This window comes from Xenopus laevis, chromosome 5S (genome assembly GCF_017654675.1).
Source record: "Xenopus laevis strain J_2021 chromosome 5S, Xenopus_laevis_v10.1, whole genome shotgun sequence".
Taxonomy (NCBI): domain Eukaryota; kingdom Metazoa; phylum Chordata; class Amphibia; order Anura; family Pipidae; genus Xenopus; species Xenopus laevis.
In genome coordinates this window covers 49,607,624-49,626,406 of record NC_054380.1, presented here as the reverse complement: position 1 = coordinate 49,626,406, position 18,783 = coordinate 49,607,624, and the positions used below count along the sequence as shown (strand labels likewise).

At 40.1% G+C, this 18,783-nt stretch overlaps 1 protein-coding gene across 3 annotated transcripts in view; it reads right to left on the bottom strand.

The window, feature by feature from the left end:
• The window catches only part of LOC121394208 (peroxisomal targeting signal 2 receptor-like), a 193,152-nt gene that overhangs the window by 94,804 nt on the left and 79,565 nt on the right, over window positions 1-18,783 (bottom strand). For all 3 annotated transcript variants that reach the window (XR_005961555.1, XM_041564526.1, XM_041564527.1), the window contains exon 7: window positions 11,474-11,587. Coding sequence is in view for 2 of the 3 variants with exons in the window: in XM_041564526.1 (XP_041420460.1) it covers window positions 11,474-11,587 (114 nt within the window). In the remaining variant the exon portion in view is untranslated. The remainder of the gene's footprint in view (window positions 1-11,473; window positions 11,588-18,783) is intronic.

Below are 18,783 nucleotides of genomic sequence, written 5' to 3'. Positions count from 1 at the left end.
GGTGTCTTGTACTTAGTGGGTATTAACCAAGCATTACTAGCACGACACCATCATCAAAATTGAGTCGAGTATTAGGCTAGTAGTATGTGGCCTACATCGATTCAATGAGCCGACAAGTCACCAGTCATTCAGTCGAGGGCACTGTTGTAAGTGCCGTGTGGTGCGGGACCGTTGGCGAGTTAGGAACTCCGACTGGGCAATACGGATCAATTGGCCAGAAAGAACTACCGGCAGTACGATGCGCCTTCTTAGCCTTAGTTTGAACACCGGACCTTCGAGATGGGTATTGCCCACTAGATCAAGACGGTTGAAGGGCGAATGGGTTCATCTGCCACTGCTTACTGTGTTGGCCGGGACACTGCAGGGTTCCGCTGTATAGAGATTGACTAATGAGAAGATGACAAAAATTGGCACGAATTAGAGACAAGTGTCTGGGTTTTGTAGTGGGCCGATCCTCGGGAGCCATACATATGGAAAAGGGGATAATATTAACGAAAATAGATGTACACCCAAAAAACCAAAGAATCAAAAAACAAAAAATACAGAAAGAAAATATATAAAACACGAAAAATAAACATAAAAATTAGAAATAAAAATAAGAGTCCATAGAAAGTAATGGAAAAACCAATGGAAAAATAAGAGCAAAAAAATATAAAAGATGGAAGCATAAAGAGAAGAAGAGGAAGAGACCACGTAAAAAAGAGATGTAAAAAGAAGCAGAAAAAGAAAGAAAACAGCAGGTAAAAGAGTGATGAGAAAACAGCGTTAGCCAGGGGAGACAGGGGAGTGTTAGCAAAAGGAGTTGGTTAACCAAATCGTAATCGCGTCAAGATAAATTGGTGAGGGAGCACAACACGGAATAGTAGAAGAAGAAGGAGAAAGAACAATGCGTAGAAAATATCTATTATGCTATAATCGAAAATTACTGCTGAAGCCAAGCTGTACATTTCGAGCACTATTGCATCTCAGGGTCAAATATTCAACAATTCAAAAGACATCATTAATAACACAATTAATCAGTGGGAGAGAAAATGGTTAGAAAATGGCAACCAATTAGACTGTTGGATTTAGTTTGAATTACTTGTAGATAAATGGAGCGTAAGATATAAGTTCATTCAGTCCATGTGGGCTGATGGTGTTCAGTCTGTGGATCCATCTTAGTTCACGCTGGAGCAACATCTTTTCCCGATTGCCCCCCGAGCTGGTTGGGGAACATGGTCGATCAGCATACAGCGTAGGCTTGCCAGTGTGTGTCTGTGGAGCAAAAAGTGAGCAGCAACCGGTGTATCCGCCTTACCCGATGAGAGCGCTGTTCTAATCGCGGACCAGTGGTTGGCCATCCGTTCACGAAACGTGGTTATTGTCTTACCTACATAAAACTGTCCGCAGGGACATTTGATGAAATAGATAAGGAATTTGGAAGTACATGTCAGCTTGTGATTAATAGCAATAGGTTTGCCCGAATGTGGGTGATTAAATGTAGAACCAGTGATGAGATGGTTACAGGTGATGCACGATGGACAGCGAAAGCAGCCCTTCTTTTCCATGTTGAGCCATGTGGAGGTGGTGCCCTGTTGGTAACAATGGTTTGGATCCGTCTTTACCAGGATATCCCTGAGGTTTCTTCCTCTCCTGAACGCAATTCGAGGTCTGGTCCGAAAGATGGGCGGGAGTGTAGTGTCTCTTTCAAGCACCGTCCAGTGGTCTTGTATAGCATGTGTCAGAGGTTTTACATCTGCGGTGTAGGTGGTCAGGAAAACCAAGGTCTCTTTATCGGTGTCCTTTGGTGTACTTGATGAACCGTGAAGAAGGTTAACTTGTGTTTGAAGTAGGGCCCTTTCTTTACAGGAGAGTAGCTCATGCAGGCGGTAACCTCTCTGGGCTAATCTCGATATCAAGTCATCAAGTTGCATACGTAGTTGCACCGGGTCAGAATTGTTCCTCACCATACGTACCATCTGTGAGTAGGAGACACTTTTTTTAATATGTGGTGGGTGACAGGAGGTGTAATGTAACAGGGTGTTCTGGTCTGTTGGTTTCCTGTATGTTGTAGTATTAAATCCATTGTCGGTCAGCGCCACAGTCAAATCTAGAAAAGAAATCTGTTTGTCATCGATGGTGGCAGTAAATCGTATAGTTGTTGGTAGAGTATTGAGTTCATTGATCATGGCAGTAAATTGATCCGTAGTGCCAGTCCATAAAAGGAACAGGTCGTCAATGAAACGATATAGTCTGTGGATAAAAGGACCATATTTCGACAAAATGAATGTTTCCTCATATTTGTCCATGTACAAATTCGCAAATGCTGGCGCGACATTTGAACCTATACTTGTCCCACTTATCTGTAAGAAATAGGAGAGTTCGAATTTGAAATAATTGCAAGTGAGGCAAAGTCGGAGAAGTTGCAACAGGAACTCAATCGGAGGTCTATCACGTTCAGGATATTTCACTAGAAAGTCTTTGATGTTTTCGATGCCCTCATCTGTGGGTATAACCGTATACAGGGATGACACGTCCATGGTGGCAAGTTTAGTTCCCCTTGGAACTGGTGATGCCGAGTGCAGTTTAATCAGGAAATCACCCGAGTCCTGAATATATGTAGAAGTCTTCTTCACAATTGGTTGTAAAAAGTGATCGACAAAAATTGCTAGGGGTTGCAGGAGTGATTCCCTTGCACTAACGATAGGGCGACCAGGAGGTGATGTCAAAGCTTTGTGTATCTTCGGGAGGGTATATATAATTGGACAGATGGGAAATTCCTGTGTCAAAAAGTCTCTAGTGTCAATGGTCAGTATGCCACTGGTATATCCGGCTTGTATGATGGCGTCCACTTGACGTTTAAATACGGAAGTGGGGTCACTGGGAAGTTGTTTGTAGACCGCTGTGTCAGATAATTGTCGGATGATTTCAATGCGATAGTCTTTATAATCTTGTATCACCACGGCACCCCCTTTGTCAGCTGGTCTAATAATGATGTTAGGATTCTTAGATAGATTACACAGTGCTTCTTTCTCAGCTTTAGTTAGGTTCGAATGTGTATGTTGAGTCGTCTTCAGTTTGTAAGTTTCGTCAATCAATAGTCTGGTGTAAGCTTCAATGGACTTAGGTGTGTTAGTGGGCTCAAACCGACTCGGTCTTTTAAACACGGGCGATTGCCCACCCGTGTTTCTGAAGTACTCTTTAAGTTTCAGAGATCTTTGAAATCGATGTATATCAGTCATGATCTCCAGAAGTTGTGTGTGGTTGGTAGGTACAAAAGATAGACCCTTAGAAAGCAGGCACATTTCGGCTGGTGATAGTGGATAAGTGCTGAGGTTGAATACTACTTCCTCGGGGGTCTGTGCTGTTTTGTGGAACGGGTGCTGCCTGCCACCCCTTCTTTTGTGCGGGCGTCCCGATCTCTGGAATGAGGGCCTGAGCCTAAAAAAGGGGAGATGCTTAAAAGAGGGGTGGTGCTTGTAGATTGCGCGTCAATGTTTGTATTGTAATGTGCGAACTGTCGACCTCGGCGGCCCCTCTCGTCCTCTGATCGGAGTGTCAATATCTGAAGAGTTGCTGGTATAAGGTGAAGAATCAACCTGTGTTGCAAAGAAGTGGCCCCTCTGTCTCGACGTTCTGTTATAATTCGCGTCACCTCCTGTCAACCACCTGTACACCTTCCTGTTCTGGTAGTCAGCGTTAACAATGGTTACCTTGTGTTGTTTAAATTTATGTAACTCGGCTGTTTTCTCATCACTCTTTTACCTGCTGTTTTCTTTCTTTTTCTGCTTCTTTTTACATCTCTTTTTTACGTGGTCTCTTCCTCTTCTTCTCTTTATGCTTCCATCTTTTATATTTTTTTGCTCTTATTTTTCCATTGGTTTTTCCATTACTTTCTATGGACTCTTATTTTTATTTCTAATTTTTATTTTTATGTTTATTTTTCGTGTTTTATATATTTTCTTTCTGTATTTTTTGTTTTTTGATTCTTTGGTTTTTTGGGTGTACATCTAGTTTCGTTAATATTATCCCCTTTTCCATATGTATGGCTCCCGAGGATCGGCCCACTACAAAACCCAGACACTTGTCTCTAATTCGTGCCAATTTTTGTCATCTTCTCATTAGTCAATCTCTATACAGCGGAACCCTGCAGTGTCCCGGCCAACACAGTAAGCAGTGGCAGATGAACCCATTCGCCCTTCAACCGTCTTGATCTAGTGGGCAATACCCATCTCGAAGGTCCGGTGTTCAAACTAAGGCTAAGGAGGCGCATCGTACTGCCGGTAGTTCTTTCTGGCCAATTGATCCGTATTGCCCAGTCGGTGTTCCTAACTCGCCAACGGTCCGGCACCACACGGCACTTACAACAGTGCCCTCGACTGAATGACTGGTGACTTGTCGGCTCATTGAATCGATGTAGGCCACATACTACTAGCCTAATACTCGACTCAATTTTGATGATGGTGTCGTGCTAGTAATGCTTGGTTAATACCCACTAAGTACAAGACACCGTGGACGGACATTACCCCGAAGTAGTAACCTTGTTTCACTTTGCTCTGGATTTGGACAGACGGAGTGATCCTATCAGTGACTCATCATCCGATTCTTCCAAGCTCGCCATCCATCAATGGATTGTTCGACAACTTCCCCGACTGTGATACAGTATCACACAGGATTGATTAGTGCCATCACTATGTGTATACACACACACACATTATATATATATATATATATATATATATATATATATATATATATATATATATATATATATATATATATATATATATACACACACACACACACATTATATATATATATATATATATATATATATATATATATACACACACACACATTATATATATATATATACACACACACACATTATATATATATATATATATACACACACACACATTATTTATATATATATATATATATATATATATATATATATATATATATATATATATATATATATATATATATATAAAAAATCATATTTCCCCTTAAGCACATCTTCTCCAGCTACCTTAATAACTGAGATTTTCTATATCCCTTACCACCTTAGTTGCCCTGAACAGTGGAGACCAAAACTACATGGTATATTCTATATGGGGCCTAACCAGTACTTTGTAAAGTGGAAGAATCCCCCTCTCCTCCACAACGTACCTTTTTAAAACAGTTCAGAAACTTGTTTGTCCTTGTAACTGTTGACTGGCAGCCAAGTTTATTTACATGGACGCAAGGTCCTTCATAGAATTCAATAGAGTGCAATTCAAGGAAAACTATACCCACAACAATGTAGGGCTCCATAAAAATATATTGCATACAACAGTTCATTTGTAAAACCCTGTTCATGTAAATAAAACATTTTCATAATAATATACTTTTTTAGTAGTATGTGCCATAGGATAATCCGAAATAAAAAAATTTTATTTTAGAACTAAGGGCTGCCCCCTGGGATCCTATTATTTACGGTTTATACAAACAAACCTTATGTATGTCAGGTCAACATAAGTCAATTAATGGATAGAGTTCGCCTTTTACTCCCATACTTCTTATAGCTGCAGTATTTCTGGTCAGGTGATCTGAGGCAGCACAGACAATATCATTAAATGGTGGCTCAAGGGAAAAGATGTAAAAGTGAAATATTTACTTAAATATATATTTCAGTTTTTTAAGAGTCTTTAATATGCCACTTATTACCACTTAATACAGTATGATATATAAAAAATAGGGATTGCACACTCAAGTTCCAAAAACAGTAGTAATTTATTGCATCGAAAATTCTAAGTAAATTATAGAAAAAGCTTTTTTTTGAGGTAATAAATTACTACTGTTTTTGAACTTGGGTGTTCAATCAGTAGTTTTTAAAAGTTTAGATATTGGAGCCAATTATGAATAGCCTTGGTGTACCTGTTCCCCGGGGGGGGGGGGGGTCTACATAGGTTACAGGGGTAGGGTTTTTTTAGTTAACGGTTGAATTCTCCTTTAACATACTTGGTGTGCCTCCTACTATTATTGCAATTAACCTAATATGATATAAACTGTTGCTTAAATATTAATTTTGGGGGTATTTTTTATTTAAGGATAAAAGTGGCTTGCATATTTTACATCCCAGTTTCTCAAGATCCTTTTACATAGATGCTACACCCTGGGCTGAATTAATTAGGCTGCATAGTTTTGTGTCATCAGCAAGATACATAACTTACAATACCCTCCCTATGGTCATTAATGGACTGAGATAAAAGTGCCCTGTGGGACTTCACTAAAAACCTACTCCAAGTAGTGGATGTCTCATTGACAATTACCCTATATATACAATCCTTTACCTAACCATGTACAAACAACATAACGAATACCAACAGACCTTAGTTTAAAAAACTCTAGTTTGTGGAAGGCCAAATCCCATAGACTACTTTTTCTAAAACAAATTTTAATTCAAATTACAGACCCCTTATCCAAAAAACCTCAGGTCCAGAGCATTCTGGATAACAGGTCCCATACCTGTATTGGAATTACACCAGATTTCCTCCAGTCCATAGGTACCATACAATGAGGCTGAGAAAATAGAGTCCTAGCTAAAACTCGACGAAGCTCTTTAGGTACCCAAGTGTGTATTCCATCTGACGCTTGGAACTGTGAAACAGTTGTATACAACTGCTTAAAGGGGAACGCCACAAAAACATAACTTAAGCTTTTCGAAAAGTAAACATAATTTCAAACAACTTTGCAATATACATCAATTAAAAAATATGCAGACTTTTCATGATTTTTAATGGTTTCTGACAGTTCCCTAACCCTAGCCCCCTGCTCTCCTGCTGAGCTGGCTGACTACTTTGCTGAATTGGCTGATTACTTTGCTGAGCTGGTTGACTACCGTTACTTTGTATCAACAGCCAGCTGTCCTTAGCCTGCATTCTCCAAACAAACAATTCCCTGCACATGTGATTTCAATAAGGAACAGAACACCATAGTGCAATGCATTGCGAGTTATGTAGTTCTTGCATGCTGTCTGTATGCTGTGGAGAAATGAGGGGTTTCTGTATTATGTGTGTCTCTTTATCAAATTTTGGTTTGGAAGCCGGAGTTCCCCTTTAAGCACATTCCTTTGTTTACTCAGGTATGGTAAAGCATTCTGCAGAATAAATATAGTGTTATAGCTTGCACTATTATGAGTAATCTATTGGCAATAAACTGCTTTGGTAGTTTTCCTTCTGCTTTAAGGCCAATGCTTATCTATACTATCTTCTACAGAATTACTCAATACACCATCCCTCCCTTGCCAAGTTAAAAATCTCCTCCATCCGTCTAGTCATCCTCTCCTCCACAACAGATACACCATCATCATTCAAGTGCAGCCCATCCCTGGCAAAGCCAGTTCTCCAAAAAAACAAAAATCCCTGCTCCCTACAACAATCCATCAGCCATGCATTAATCTCCCTAAGTTTCTGCCGTATACTTAAAGTGATAATGACAATAAAAAACTACTTTTTAAAATATGAATATACATTTAAAGTTACCTATAGGTCATGTTGATCGCTTTTTGCTGAGAGGTTTGTTTATCTAAGTTATTGTAAAATGTAAAATGAAAACGGTTTTACCAACCTGACTGTCCCATCTCAGCCTTAAAATTTCTAATGCTAACGGACTTCTGCTGCACAAATATGGCAGCTCCCTCATACAGGAACATGGGGCATCAGACAGGTAATGTTACTTTATTGCAAAGTTATAAGTAGCTTTCAAAGGCAATATTATTATAGATGTAAAAAAGAGTTAAATTTCTGGCACAGGTATTATAATTACTAATATAACAACTATAGAACTTCTTGCTCTCAGCTTTTTTTTTTTTTTTTTTTAGTTTTTTTTAAAATCATTCTTGAGGAATCCTTCCCCCCCTCTCTAACTTTATCATTAGTACCAATGTGTACCAAGACCCCCAATAATCTAATTCAGTAGTATAACTCCAGCACTTTAACCTATGAGAGGGCAATAGGGGAATATATAGTACGGTACAATATTTTTGATAAACACATGCATTAATGCAGAAATTAGTTGTGTACAAACAGAAAGGGACTAATATAGCCTGGGCATTGTATCCCAACATTCCAAACAGGAACAAATTGTTCTTTCATTGCTTAAAGGAAAAGGAAAGGCTAAAATTAAAGCTCTAATAATTGCCCATTATATGTGTATAAACTTACCAGCAGTCATTTCTTCATGCAGTTTTTCAGTAATTCTGGAGTTATAAATGTTTTTAAAATAAGTGCCAAGCTGTTCTGAAAAGTTTATCCCTGTTGCAGTATAAAAATGTGTCTATTCAGGGCACATGCATGCGCAGTTATTGTCAGAGGTGCCCTGCGCATGCGCACTGCATTCTTCTTTCTTCCCTGTGAAGACTTCTCTGCCCCCCCTGCATTCAATAAGATCAATGTTTCCCTGTTGCGGTACACACTGAAGTGAAGCTTTGAAGCTCCTCCGCTCGTTTTTTTTCAGTGTGCCCGTGAGCAGAGAAGCAGGGGACAAGCAAATAGCAGTTCTGGTCTTTCTGACTAAGGTCTGTACTAATACAACATTCATTTTATAAAAAGAGCACTTTTCCAAAAGAGCACGCAGTGGGGTCAAATTCTTGTCTGTGCGCAGTATCACTTCAGCAGGGGAGCGGATGTGGACAGCAGAATATGGCAGTACCAAACTGAGAAACAGTGGGGATTTTGCAAGTAACAGTGCACAAGAACAGTAATGATTTTCAAGTTTATAAAGTGGCGTCTCAGGACTAGGACCTAGGGGGCAACGACAAACATGTCACAAAGGTTTTATTTTTAAAGCTTTGCTTCTTTTTTAAAGTGCTGGCATTTTAAAAGTGAATTGTTTGGCAGACAGTTGTGGGATATATTGACCCTGGCAGAAAGTCATAAGGCAGATTCATTTTTATACCCTTGACTTTGATAAACAAATTTACCTCCAAATAATCTGTCTACTGGCTGCTTCACAAGCAACAGACAGTTCAGCATGTAGGGTTCTAGCAACACTACACTATCCACCTTCCTAATAACTGATTCTCCTGTAACCATAACCTGCTTTTCATTCCTATAACTTCTCTCTCCGCCTGTATTAGAGCTGCTGCCCTCTAGGGTGTTTTGAGAGTCAATCCCATACATGACCAATGGCAAATGTGTTTTTGACAAGCTGAAAGCGGTTTTTGATTATTCCTTTGTGTTTTCTCAGTCTGATTTTTGAAACTATGTAATGGGAATTTTCCTCCAGGTACTTTAACAATTGGCTTGCAATATTGCTTTCATTTTGCAATATACAGATGCCCTTATACAAAAAATCTCCTCCAACCTCCTATACTTCAAAACAACTGCACCAACAGGAAGATGCATTTTACCACTTCTAAAGAGTCTGAGACAATAGAAAAATCAGCCCAGTTCTATAAAAACTCCAATAAATAAATAAATAAATAAATAAATATATGTATACAAATAACAGTTGCCTACTCTCATCAACTTATTTACTTTCCTCTGATACTATGGGTACCCCTTTTTGCTTATTTTTTATTTATTTATTTATTTTTTAATATGAACATATTGTAGCAATGTAGCGTTTATGTAATGCCCATCTCATTCTCAATTTTAGCTTGTCTAAAATTGTTCAGTGCTTTTTTTGCATTATTTTACTTACCCATCTAACTTGAATAACTTAAATGCAAGTTATTTTTCTTAATCTCAATGCTAACCTTTCTATCAAACCATAATGATTTTGCTTTGCTACATATACTGACAGGTATATTTGTTAAGTACACTCCAATGTCATTCTGTCTGTAAGCCTCTGAAAAGTCTTTCATGTTGCAGAGGTTCTTAGTTAATTCCTTTATACTGTGTATGCTTGTTTTTGCAACATATACATATACGGTGTATGTTTGTTTTTGCAACATATATCACTGTTTCCTTAATTCACCAACAATAGTGGTAGCGATCAATCGGACATTTTTAGTTATAACAAGGTCCAAAAAAAACATAATAGGTTCCTGACTTAACTGAAAAAATGTTTAGAACATTAACAATTCAATAATAAATCTATTAGCTTTCTTTCTGATTTGGCTATACCATTACACCACTCAACCCCTAGACAACTGGTCATCCAAGCTTTGTTCGTTTGTTAAAGTAGCTAGCTTGATTCTCCTAAATTATACTGGGTTTGTAGCAAACACCAACAAAACATTACATTAACCCAGTTGAAGTATCTAAGTCCTACTAAGAGAGCGAGAGACTCCTCACAATTGTTAGTCGATCACACACCATTGCAATTTGCTACTCTAGATTTCTAACTTGAGTTTCTAAAATGGCACTTTGCTTACATCCGCCACGTAGGTAAACACTGTGGAACTTCTATGCCAAATCTGTATATATATATATATATAGGTCAGCCTTCAATCTTGCTACTATTATCTCAGTTACATTACACACAGAAAACCATGTGCTTTTGTGGGTATCCACTGATTCACTGGGTTACTCCAGTTGCCTTACATAATCCAAAAAAAAATAATACAAGAAATAGAATTGAGTCTTGATAAAACTGACCATAGACCATAGTATTTATGTTTTAGGGACCTTAGAATGAAATATCCAACAAAGCAGGGTTTAATGTGAATTATGTATTATCTCTGTAAAGACCTGTAAAATGTCAGTTCTGTAAAAAAGAATACAATTGAAGTGTCTGAGATTTCAATGCTGTGGTTATTCCTTATTTTATCTATTTATGTCTCCTCCATCCTGAGAACTGCAAAACAAAAATATCAAAAAACAAGTACAAAATCTATACAAATATCAGGACCAACTGAAAATATTCTTGCAATGTCTCTGTCTGCAAATATTGAGGATGAACTGCCCCTTTTAACTCTTGCATAAATAAATATAAATGAAACTGTATAGTGGCCTTATTTCTTGGCAGATCACATTTCTTCAAAAAGAAGTTCCCATTCATGTACATTTTTTTGGAAATCAATTCTTATAATTTTTTGATGCACCAGGTTTTCTGACTAACCTAATTATGCAAATTAGGATTCAGATTCGGTTCTGCTGAAAAAGGCCAAATCCTGGATTCGGTGTATCCCTACTACGGCCAGAGATACATTTGGAGCATATTTGGGTCATGGGTGTCTGACCAGATACAACAGCAACAGAGTGTGTTGGAGACGGGGTGTTTAGAAGACCCAAGCAGTAGTTCCTTACTAATACAGATCAATTTATGTTTCCAAAACAAGATATTCACCCAAATGTTTTGTTTTAGGTAAGCTATTGGTTTTGACTTACAAAGATAACAAAAGAGTGGGTGTGTATATGTATATATATATATATATATATATATGTATATATATATATATATATATATATATATGTATATATATATATATATATATATATATATATATGTATATATATATATATATATATATAATTCTGTGTGTAGTTAGCAAAATACTTACTTTTACTCTTCTAATTGCATAATTATGGCCTTGAAGTTCAAACACAGGCTGACGTACAGTCCTCAAGTCCCAGCCTTTTAAACTGCAGTCCACAGCACCAGTCACAAGCAAATTCTAAATGAGAGAAAAAGTTATATAACTTCAATTTCAAAGACCCATAGCTTAAACATACACATAAACATAATAACTAAGCATGTTGCACTTTCTATGTTTCTCTTACTCATGTACCTGAAGGGATGGACACTTCCTCTGGCTCGGCATATACCTGCTACTGTATGTTATGGCTAATATGTCAGTACTTTCTTGGAACGTGAGGGGCCTTAATTCCAAATTTAAAAGGAGCTTGATGTTTAATTACCTCAAGAGATATCCTCCCTCTAGCCTTCTCCTCCAGGAGACGCATCTCTCCGGGCAAAAAGTTCTCGCACTTAAGAAACCATGGGTGGGTTGGCATTTCCATTCTACTTTTTCAACTCATTCGAGGGGGGGTCTCCGTATTAATTCGCAAGGGTCTGCCATTTGAACTTCTAAAGCTCCACTTAGACCACTACGGCAGATTCCTGGTATTACATGGCCTTATCGCCAACAAACCCATTCTATTGGTCAATCTATATATGCCTCCGCCATTTGCAGTGTCAATCCTGGATACAATGATGACTAAACTGTCTGAATTCCCACCTAGCCCCCTCTGTATTATGGGGGATTTTAACTGTTGCTTAAATCCGTCCTTGGATAAGCTTAGCCCTGACCCCCATACGCTTACAAAGCTCACCAAGTGGACAGAAGCCTTACAGCTGACTGACCCCTGGAGATGGAAATACCCACTCCAAAGAACCTTCTCCTGCCACTCTCCAACACACAAAACTTTCTCTAGGATAGACCTGGCCCTAGTGTCTCATGACCTCCTGCCTATGATTGACCAAATCCGATACCTACCCCAATCCCTATCCGACCACTCCCCACTCCAAGTTACTTTTCGCTGGAATCCGGAGGCCTCAGACAAGCTATGGCGCTTAAGCCCTCTTTGGCTTAAAAACACTACGGTGGCTGAAGCGAATGCCCAGGCCTATGGCGACTATTGGGTCCATAACGTGGGGTCCACCTCCCCTCTGACTCTGTGGGATGCGTCTAAAGCAGTCATGAGAGGAGCGCTTATGGTGGCAATCTCACAAGCGAGGAAGGATACTTTAGACCAGGTTAAAGCTGCGGAGAATGAACTCCACAATGCTTCCGGAGCACATACTCTGAACCCTACCCCTGCCAACTATGCCGGTCTCCTAAGCGCCCAAGACTCTCTTTCCAGAGCCTCCATATCACTAACTAGGAAAGCCTTACTTTACCAGAACCAGCGTATCTTTGATCAGAGCGACAAAAATAGTAAGCTTTTGGCATTTTTGGCTAAACAACAGACAACTTCCTCCGCTGTTCCCCGCCTTATCTTGGATGATGGCTCTATAGTCGCAGAACCCAAGCTCATAGCACAAGAATTTGCCACCTTCTACCAAACCCTCTATTCTACCACAACTACTCACTCTAGAACCCAACTCCTTCAGTTCTTGGACACAATCCCTATCCCGTCTCTTTCACTTAGTGACAGAACATTTCTGGATGCACCTATAACGCCCCGAGAAATTGCTGATGCCATTGCCTCCCTACCCCCCAATAAGACACCAGGACCGGATGGCCTCCCTCCAGACTGGTATAAAGCTCTCTCAGAACAATTAGTCCCAAAATATCTAGAAACGCTGCAAAGTGCTTTTGATAGTAATTCTCTACCTCCATCATTTACAGAGGCCCTCATAGTTGTCATCCCTAAACCGGGTAAAGATACAGCTCGCTGCTCTTCGTACCGCCCTATATCTTTCCTAAATACAGATGCTAAAATCCTGGCTAAGGTCCTCACTTCCCGCCTCCAACAGGTAGTCCCTGACCTTATTCACCCTGATCAATCTGGCTTTATGTCAGTACGCTCCACTAACATCAACCTCCGCAGACTCTTTACCAACCTGCAGATTGCCCATACTGAAACAGGCACCAGAGTAGTTGCATCCCTTGACTCTGCTAAGGCTTTCGACTCGGTGGAGTGGGATTACCTGTGGGAGGTTTTAGCCCGTTTCGGATTTGGCCCTAGATGCATATCCTGGATCAAACTTCTATATAAGAACCCCACGGCACGGGTGAGAGTTAATGGCCATATCTCCCCCCCTATCTTACTATCGAGGGGAACAAGGCAAGGCTGCCCCCTCTCCCCAATTCTATTTGCCCTAGCAATAGAACCACTTGCAATTCTGACCAGACAATCTCCTTTAATCAAGGGTTTAACCTACGGCACTATTCAGGAAAAAATCTCCCTTTTTGCCGACGACCTCCTTATATATTTGGCAGATCCCAATGCTTCTCTCACTGCCCTCCTTGACCTGGTCAACCGGTTTGGCTCGTTTTCCGGACTACGAGTTAACTGGGAAAAATCTGTTTTATTCCCCATTGACCCTGACCAACCTCGATCTCTACCACAAGAGACCCCACTTGAATGGGCCACCCAGTTCAAGTACCTAGGAGTGATAGTCCATACAGATCTCACCAAATACACTACCTTAAACCTAGACCCTATTTTACTTAATCTGACCAATACCTTAAACAGATGGGCTAAACTCCCTCTCTCTCTCTGGGGTAGAGTAAATGTCATTAAAATGATTTACCTCCCCAAAATTCTCTACCTACTCCATAATGCGCCAATATTTATTCCCAAAAAATACTTTAAAAGTATAAACCAAATCGTGACCCCCTTTCTCTGGAACAAGAAAACACCCAGAATCGCTTGGTCAAAGTTATGTGCACCATGCGACAAGGGAGGACTGGCCCTCCCCAACTTCCATTGGTATTTCATAGCTTCACAAATATATTACCTCCACTGGTGCTTTAACCCTGACCCGTATAACCCAAACTCCCAGTTACAAGCTCTTTTACTATCCTCGTGGGAGAGCCTCCGCAACTTTCCCTATCGGAGCCCCAGGGATTCTGGCCCGCTACCGACGACACTGACTACCCCACAGAAGGCCTGGCTGATAGCTCTCAAAATCTTGGGCCATTCACCACCCCTCCTATCCCCTCACCTCCCACTCTGGAGAAATTCCTATTTGAATCACTTTAGATCCTTGCAACACTCTGCTTTCTGGCCCAGGCAAGGCATTAAATGCTTGAAGGACCTCCTTGAGAATCATTCCTTTGTCACCCATTGCACATTACAACTTAAATGCCAGCCAACGCAAATTCCACTATTTAAATACCTACAATTACGTCATACCTTCTACTCCCAATTTAACAGTCTTACCCCCCAGCAATCCTGCCTAGTCATAGAAGAAATTCTTCATGATCCCAACCCAGCAAAGCTGGTGTCCCGGCTCTACCAGCAGCTCCTTTTATCCGGCCCCAAACCTTTTCAAGCAGCACAAGACTGGTGGAATACTAAAATTATAGGCCTTGACCAAGATAACTGGGACGAAGCGACGGAACACATATACACTGGCCTGATATCGTTGAAAGACAAACTAATACAATATAAAATTATGCACCATATTTACATAACTCCCACACGACTCAAACTGATGGGCCAGATCCCTTGCGACTCCTGTCCCAGGTGTCACCAACAAGCTGCGGATTTCTTCCATCTAATCTGGGAATGCCATTACATACTGAGCTTTTGGACACAAGTTGTAAACTATTTATCAGATAATCTTGACTTCCCAAGAATAATTTCACCTGCAGTTTGCCTTTTGGGGGTTCTAGAAGAGATAGTCCCAGCTAAATATACTCGAATCTCTTTCCGTATCCTACTCTTTTATGCAAAAAAAACTGTAGCCCTTCACTGGATGGGTAACCTCTCACCCTCTCTCAATGTGTGGATACAACTGATTAACAAAGCAGTACCCCTATATAAGCTCACCTACGAAATTAGGGGAACACCAACAAAATTCGATAAAATTTGGGGCTTGTGGAATAACATTGCCCCGACCCCTCTATAGTAGGTCATAGCCGAGTCCATCTCCTACTGTGACACCCCGCATGGTTTGCTATCCTTCGTATCCTCGAGGGTCCCAACCTAACCGTCAGATGTATAGTTCCCCTGAGTTTGATAGTGTCCATCTCAACTGCTCAATAACTGTATTGTGTTATGCTTGGTGATAGCATGTGCCATATTTTCTTCCTGCCTAAATTGTACAGTCTAGTCTGCGAGTGTACTTATTGTTGTACGTATGATTGTTGTATGTGTTTAAAAATGAGAAATAAAACTTACCTTTAAAAAAAAAAAAAACATACACATAAAACCCAATATGTACTATTACACATAATACCACAGTAGATGAGTTTGAGAAATAGGCAAATTTACCTTAAGGTTAAGCTATTTGGATAACTGCCTAACTGGTAGATAATGCACAAAAAAGTAAAAAAAAAAAATAACATCAGAGGCAGATTTCCGCAACTTGTAAAAACACATTTTTCACACATATGTTAAATCTCATAGCAATACCAAATGCAAGACTTTACTGTATGGTCTTGTCACAGTGTTTGGAAAACATCTGTCTGGCCTAAAAATATGCATGGAAGTGTGCATTTAACGTGTGTGATATGGGCTGCAGGGGGATGCCTAATGAAGACAGGGTTAATATTCCCTTTCAGCCAGTTAATTAGGTGAAAGCTGAGAATGGAGCTGTTTGTAAAGGTAGAAGGGGTATGCACCAATACTTGGGGATTCTAGCTGTTTCTAGAGTGTGAGAGGGAACAAAGGGGCCTGTGGTACCTGAACGTGAGTGTGTCAAGGGTCCTGCAACTGTGTCTGGATATTGGCAGTTTTTGGGAAAGTGCAGCAGTCAAGTTGACTTGGAAGAAGGCTGTGTGGTCTTTGATAAAGAGAGGTTTTAAATGTACTAAATGAGTGAAACACTGCTAACCCGTGGTGGTCCAGAAACTGGGAGAGATCCTGGGCTTATTAAGAAGGATACATGTAAGAAAGACTGTTCTATATTCTGATGACATATGAAGACAAGGATCTTGTTGATGTGTTTTTTGGTTAAATAAAGTAAAGGCAGAGTCCATTGTTTTAATACCTTTAAAGGCCATATCTCTTCTCTGCACAAAAAAAACATTTGCCTACCATTAAAAAAAGTTAATCTTCCCACAGGTTTATTTTTGTACATAGTCCCCTCTTCTCTTCTCCAAAGGAAATAACCCCAACTTTGCCAAATTTTCCTCATAACCGAAACATTCCACATCCTTTATTAATTTAGTCATTCTCCTTTGAACTTTATCTGTTTTATTAATATACCTTTTAAAGGGGATCTAAACCCCCAAAAAATAAATGAGTATAAACTTATTCAGCTTATTATTTTGCTCAATATTTTTTCATGTTAAGTGGTTTAGCATACAGTATATAATGCAGAAGAGGCAGATGGTGAGAGCTCCAGCTGATAAAAAGTCTCCATGTTCTGTGGAATTAACAATTAAGTCTTATGACATGCTAGCAGAGTTATCACAGCATTTGAAAATCCTCTACTATGCCAGAGCTGCATTTCAAAAGCCATGCTGTTGGTCTTTGTTCCATTGACACAGGAAGTCCCGCTGAATTGGTGAGATTTTGTGTAGGGGAGATTGAAGAGATTGAAGGTGAATAGATTTTGTGTCTCATGTGGCCCACCTAAGCAGCCATAATTTTTGTGAACACCCAAGGTGCCGTTGCCAGGCCGCATGCGAGTGAGATGAAGAGCAATGTTCTCCCAGTGCCAAAAAGCATGGCAATTGTTGGTCTCTCTCTTGGCTATTGCAATGTGGGGGTAATTGTTTCTTAAGTCAAAAATCGTCAGACTCCAGGCTATGATGGACCGGAGTAATTCCATTTTGAGGAACTTGTTTAGACCTTTGAGGTCTAATACAGGCTGCACGGACATATCTTTCTTGGGTACTAAGAATAGTTTTGAATAGAAACCTTTTTGTCTTTCCTTACCCAGTACGTGGGTGTTGGCTTGAAATTTGATTGCACTTCTGAGCGCCTTCTTTTGGCATGGGGATAAGGGAGGTCTGGATACCATGAATCTTGGGGATTGTGGGCTCCCCCGGAGATGATGTCAAGCACCCATTTGTCCGATATGCAGCTTGTCCAAGACTCCCTGAATTGAGTGAGGTGTCCCCCAACAGTCTTAGTCAGGCAGTGAGTTGGCAAATTTTCTTGTTCCTGGGCTCTATCAGATGCACCCTTTATAAATTGCTTATTGGTAGGTCCAAGAAGGTTTATTAGCAGAACGAAATGCATGTTTGGTACTCCATGTCTTCATCCACAGGGCCCATCTAGAGGCAATCGATAATGCAGATGATCTGGCTGTCAGTTGTAAAATGTCCATTGTTGCATTGCATAGGAAATTTACTGTGTTAAGTATCTTGGAGAGATAGGGTAATCTGTCGTAAGGCCCCTACATGCCAAACAGTCTGCTGCTTGCCTGGTGCTAGGGTTCAGCATGTGGTGGAACGAGTGGACAGATTATTGGGAGGGGCTGGGGAAGACACAGCAGTCTTGGTACACATAGGTACCAATGACAAAGTTAGAGGAGGTGGTGAAGCAAATGCAAAGAGTCTGACCAGTAAAATGGGAGAGCTGGAGGTGCTGGTGGGAAAATATGATGTGATTGGTGTGGCCAAAACATGGCTTGAATGAATCGCATGACTGGGCAGTAAATATCAGTGGCTATACTTTGTTTCGGAGGGACAGAGGCAATAGAAAAGGAGGAGGGGTATGTCTGTTTGTTAGGCAGGATTTAAAATCTTATATAAAGGAGGAGGTTATGTTAGAAAATGAGGGGGCAGAAGTCTTGTGGGTGGAGTTCTTCACCAATTGTAAAAAGAGTCCAGCAAATTAATTGTAGGCGTATGCTATAGACCCCCTAATGTAAGCGAGGAGGAGGAGACGAAGCTCCTCATGCAAATAGAAAAGGCTTGATAATGGGGGATTTTAATTACCCAGATATTGACTGGAGCAACAGTACTGCCAGATCAGTTAATGGGAACAAATTTATATATTTGTTGCATGACAATTTTATGGCACAGGTTGTTGAGGAGCCTAAAAGAAAAAATGCTATTCTGGATCTAGTGATCTCAAATGACCCAGAACTTATAGCAAATGTGCAAGTCATTGAACCCCTGTGTAATAGTGACCATAATGTTATATCATTTAATGTCTGGTGCAAAAAACAAATGTATACTCGGGCAACAAAAACCATGAATTTTGCAAAAGCTAATTTTAGTGCCTTGAGGGCTTCCCTACA